At 42.1% G+C, this 4460-nt stretch overlaps 2 protein-coding genes across 2 annotated transcripts; both read left to right on the forward strand.

Annotated features, from left to right (window-relative positions):
* The first annotated feature begins 1592 nt into the window (after nt 1-1592).
* LOC108609250 (uncharacterized) lies at nt 1593-2639 on the forward strand. The gene is made up of 2 exons (XM_089476116.1): nt 1593-1727; nt 2404-2639. Exon 2 carries the CDS (start codon nt 2412-2414, stop codon nt 2592-2594), a length of 183 nt encoding a protein of 60 aa, XP_089332242.1. The 5' UTR covers nt 1593-1727; nt 2404-2411; the 3' UTR covers nt 2595-2639.
* A 66-nt stretch (nt 2640-2705) lies between these two features.
* LOC108609249 (uncharacterized) lies at nt 2706-3212 on the forward strand. The gene is made up of 2 exons (XM_018001000.2): nt 2706-2846; nt 2901-3212. Exon 2 carries the CDS (start codon nt 2910-2912, stop codon nt 3093-3095), a length of 186 nt encoding a protein of 61 aa, XP_017856489.1. The 5' UTR covers nt 2706-2846; nt 2901-2909; the 3' UTR covers nt 3096-3212.
* Nucleotides 3213-4460: the final 1248 nt, after the last annotated feature.

Consider the following 4460-nt stretch of genomic DNA (forward strand, 5'->3'; position numbering starts at 1 on the left):
TATACGTGTATATGTATGTATATAGCAAACGCCAACTACATATTTGCAATCTTTACGTCGACTACATGGCTATAAAAATAAATTACACAAAGCTTAAAACTTATGTGCATCAGGAAGAAAAATGGCTTATGGACGCGCAGCGAAACAAACGAGTGAATCGGATGAATCGAATAGCTGAGGGATGCGGCGAGAGGCGACCAAATGACCAATCGACTTGACCCTCGAATGCTAACGTTGATGAACGTTATGGCCGTTGTTGCTGCTGCTGTTGTTGTTGTTGTTGGCGTGCAATTGGAGCGATCCGAAAATAAAGCGTACGCACACACACACACACACACACACACACACACCTACACCTACAAAAGGGAGGCAGTGAGGTGGCTGCCAGGAGCTAACGGTAAAGGTAAAGCTTTAAGCCGACAATGAAGACATTAACATGAGCAACGACAGCGACAGCGACAGCGTCGACATCGACAAAACTCTATGCCATGGTTCATCACATTAATCTTCTTAATACGCCCATCAATAATTCAAAGCCAAGGCATGACCAGTCCGCAGCAGACCCAGTTGAAGACCAAGTGTTTGGCCCAAAAGCTGTTCAAAGCTGTTGCCCCAGTGTCCATATTGGTGTCCACTGTTCGGACACGCAACCATTTGCCGACCATTCAACGTTGGCCAAGTGCTGAGTGAATTATGACGCACAGTTCGATTTCAGTTGCGAGTGCCCACCTTCGGGGCGCACACGGGAGGGGGGCACCGGCTGGGCGGGGGCTGGGAGAGAACTGTTTGTCGTACATCAAAATCAAACTATAACATACAAATATTGAAGTCACCCGCATGGCACTTCAAATGGCAACCGACAATGAAACTTTATGGCTCGTTAGCATTTGATTTATGCGCAGCAGCCGAAAAAGTGGCTAAGCTCGCTTGGCCGGACTAGAAGATACCCTGTTTAGGTGAAGATATTGACTCTATGCTATATAAGAACTACATTGACCGTAATTGCTTGCCTGGATGACCAACTGCTGGACAGTTCAAGTACTCGAAAGTCTATTTCCCATCATTCCCTTTGACTTCACCTACACGTTTACAGGGTAAAGAAGAGCATTGGAAATGATTTCATATCGCGTGCCCGTTGTACCGCTTCTTGGAGCCCGAGTGAATACCTCGGAATGTAATTGTATTTGAATGACATATGCACGACCAATGCGCTGGGGCCGACGTGCAGGAGGCACATGCCCATTGTCAATATGACAGCTGCAGGCCACCGGGCTGAAAGGGCGCCTATGCCGGAGCCGCAATCTGCAGGCCGTCCATTGTTTCGCCTGGACAATGTGGCACGCAGCATTTCACCTGTGCCGCTCACCCTTGACAATTTGGATGGCGCTCATTGGAATTTCTGGTGCAGATTTCGCAGATTCTGACGCCTACTTCGGCGCTCAAGTGCCCAGCGCTGAGGCCATGCAAATGGCCCTTTGTCCGATGCGGCAATTGTTGGCTCCATTCAACGAATTGTCGCCGCGCTTCACATGTGTCAAGCCTTCGTTTAACGTTTAACGTGTGCGATTCCCAAATTCTCAGATGCCTTATCAATTTGGCGCTTAAACGACGCTGATTGTGTCATAGGTCCGGCCATGAGATAAGCTGCCCATGGCCAGCCTCCTATAAAAGAGCTAAGCAGCAGCTGGCATAATTTAGTTTCACCATTTCTCAGACGGAGACAAAATGTAAGTGAGAAATTAAATAGCACACAAATACCAGAAATGTATCTCTAACGGAATTTAAATAGAGTTGTGTGCCAAATACAATTTGAAATCAAAAGTGAATACGAAGAAATTGTGATTCTAGGAAATAATTGGAAATTGCTAGTATTTTTTCTTGTGAGCACTAGAATAAACAAGTCAAGCATCTGCTAGAGATATATATATATATATATATATATATATATATATATATGTGTGTATGTATATATATATGCATATGTGTATATGGGGGACATTTCTATTATATGTGCTGCTGTGTAACTAATTTGCCAGTTAGCTAGGTCAGCAGTCGATTTTGTTATCAGATTAGGTTTAGCTTTTCAAATTGAATTATTGTATATAAACTTTGTTTATTTACTTTTGTTTGCAAAAAAAAAGTAATAAAAAAATAAATAAAAAAAAAATAATAATAGCAATAATAAAATAAAATAAAATTATATTAAAAAAATTATATATAAATAGTTAAATTAAATAATAATTATTTAAATATAGTTTATGCACATATATTACAGTCTTATTTATTTCTAACAAAATTTAAAGTTCAAATATTATCTAGTATCCTCTAAAATATTCAGGCTTTTACTATAAAAAGTCAATTCTAATCGTCTATTTTTATATATTTTTCTACGTTTTTCTGCAGCAAACAGAATGAACTTCTCGTGGTTTGCCGTGCTCATCTTTGCCCTGTTCGCCGTCGTCTCGGCTAGCAATTGCCCTGCCAAGTTCACGGCCCAGGGCGGAAAATGTGTTGCTGAGCGCCCCATTCATGGCGAGTGCCCCGCTGGCTCCACCTACAAGGTGAACATTAATGCCTGTGTCTATGGTGCTTAGTTTTGAGCGGTGCTTGATTAAATAAAATGTAATCAAAAAGCCAGATGGACGTTGTTTTGCTTCTATTCGATTAATCGCTGAATTGCCTTGTTTTCCACAAATTTGATTATCAACTAACCTAATGAACGGCTGATCCCCATTCATTCTAGGGTTGAGTTGTAAACAGCTGCCGCTGATAAGTCGCGTGTCGGCTCTATAAAAGCGCATCACCCACTGAGGATCCGTAAATAGTTGCATTTGCACTTGCTACAGGTGAGAACTGGAGGAAGGTGTTTGGCTAACGGTAACTGCAATTACTTCACCTAGACAACCACTATGAACTGCAACTGTGCTTGGCTTCTACTGCTGCTGTTGGCGGTGCTCGGCGGCGCCTGGGGCTCCAGCTGCCCCACCGGCTTCAGCACCGAGAAGAATCTGTGCGTCAAAGAGCGACCGGTGCACGGCACCTGTCCGCCGGGGTCCACCTACCAGCTAAATATCAACAAGTGCGTGCACGCCTGAGCTCTCTGATATGTAGTTGTGTTTATGTGAAATTGAATACATTTGCGGATGATTAAATCTTTGGTAAACAAATCAAATCGAATCGAATCGGGTGCGAATAAAACCGAACAGAATCGACGCAAACGTTTTCAGATTTTGGGAATTGCGTGTAACAATCCAGACAAGGCTCATTATGCTCGAGCCAATTATTATAGTGGGCGCCCGTTGTTGGCCTAAAAGTTCAACAATTGCCGCAAATTAACGAACACGTCATGCAGCTGCCGCTGCTGCTGCTGCTGCTGCTGCTGCTGCTGATGGCCAAGAGACGTGCAGACGTGCCAACGGTCGGACTGACGGACGTGCAGTCGTTGGCCATTAGTTTATTACCATGTAATTGACTCAACGCTTGTCAGACAACATTGCCGTCGACATCAGCTCCTGCGGCTTTAATGTGCTGCATTTAATGACCAGCCAGAGACCAATAGCCAACACCAACATACACGTCAACAGCAACAGCAACACCAACACCAGCAGCAGCAGCAGCCACGTTGACAGCGCATCAAAGTCAAAGCGGTTTGTCTCTTTGTCCGTCAGTTTGTCTGTCAGTCCGGCGTGATTAGCGTGATTGGGTGCCTGCACTCTGGACCCCGCTTATCAACGTGCAATAGAGGCGCCTTAGCTTACGTAATCGAACGCCTCAAACCTTCAGCTGTGCATAGCTTGGCTCGGCTGGCTTAGTTGAGCTGTGTGCGGTTCAGTGGTTCAGCGGCTGCTATAAAATTCATTAAAAACTTTGCCCCACCTCTGCTGGCCAGTGCAAATGCCTAAAAAGCGGCTGCAACATTTAACAGCAACAGCAGCAGTTGAAAAACTTTCCACAAGTCCAAGCTGTCGCCAGGATGTGCAGCAAACCCAATTGCATATGCCAATGTTACAAAAGTTTCCCCAAGCAAAAATGGTCATCCTACTCAACAGTGCTGAAAACAAACCAACAAAAAGCGATAGATACAATCAAATTTAGCTATTTAAATGCTAGCTGAACAGAACACTATTCTAGTTAATAAGATTTTAAAAAATATTTTGAGAGCAATAGATGCTCTTTGACAAGCTTGACTTTTCTTTTGAGCAATATATCTGAAAATTAGCCATACAATTTTTTTATTATTATTATTATTTTTTTTTTTTTTTTGACATAAAGTTGATGTACTATATATAAATATATATTTTTTATTTTTATAAACATTGTTATCAACCGCGAAAATAAAATATTAATCAAAAGTCTAATGATACGTTACTTCTGATTACGCATCAGCTATTAGATTTCTATAATTAAAAAAAAAAAAAAATTAATAAAATAAATAATAATAATAATAATAATAAAAATAA

The sequence above is a fragment of the Drosophila arizonae genome, chromosome 2 (genome assembly GCF_054131065.1).
Source record: "Drosophila arizonae isolate 15081-1271.41 chromosome 2, UAZ_ARI_1.0, whole genome shotgun sequence".
In the NCBI taxonomy this organism is placed as follows: domain Eukaryota; kingdom Metazoa; phylum Arthropoda; class Insecta; order Diptera; family Drosophilidae; genus Drosophila; species Drosophila arizonae.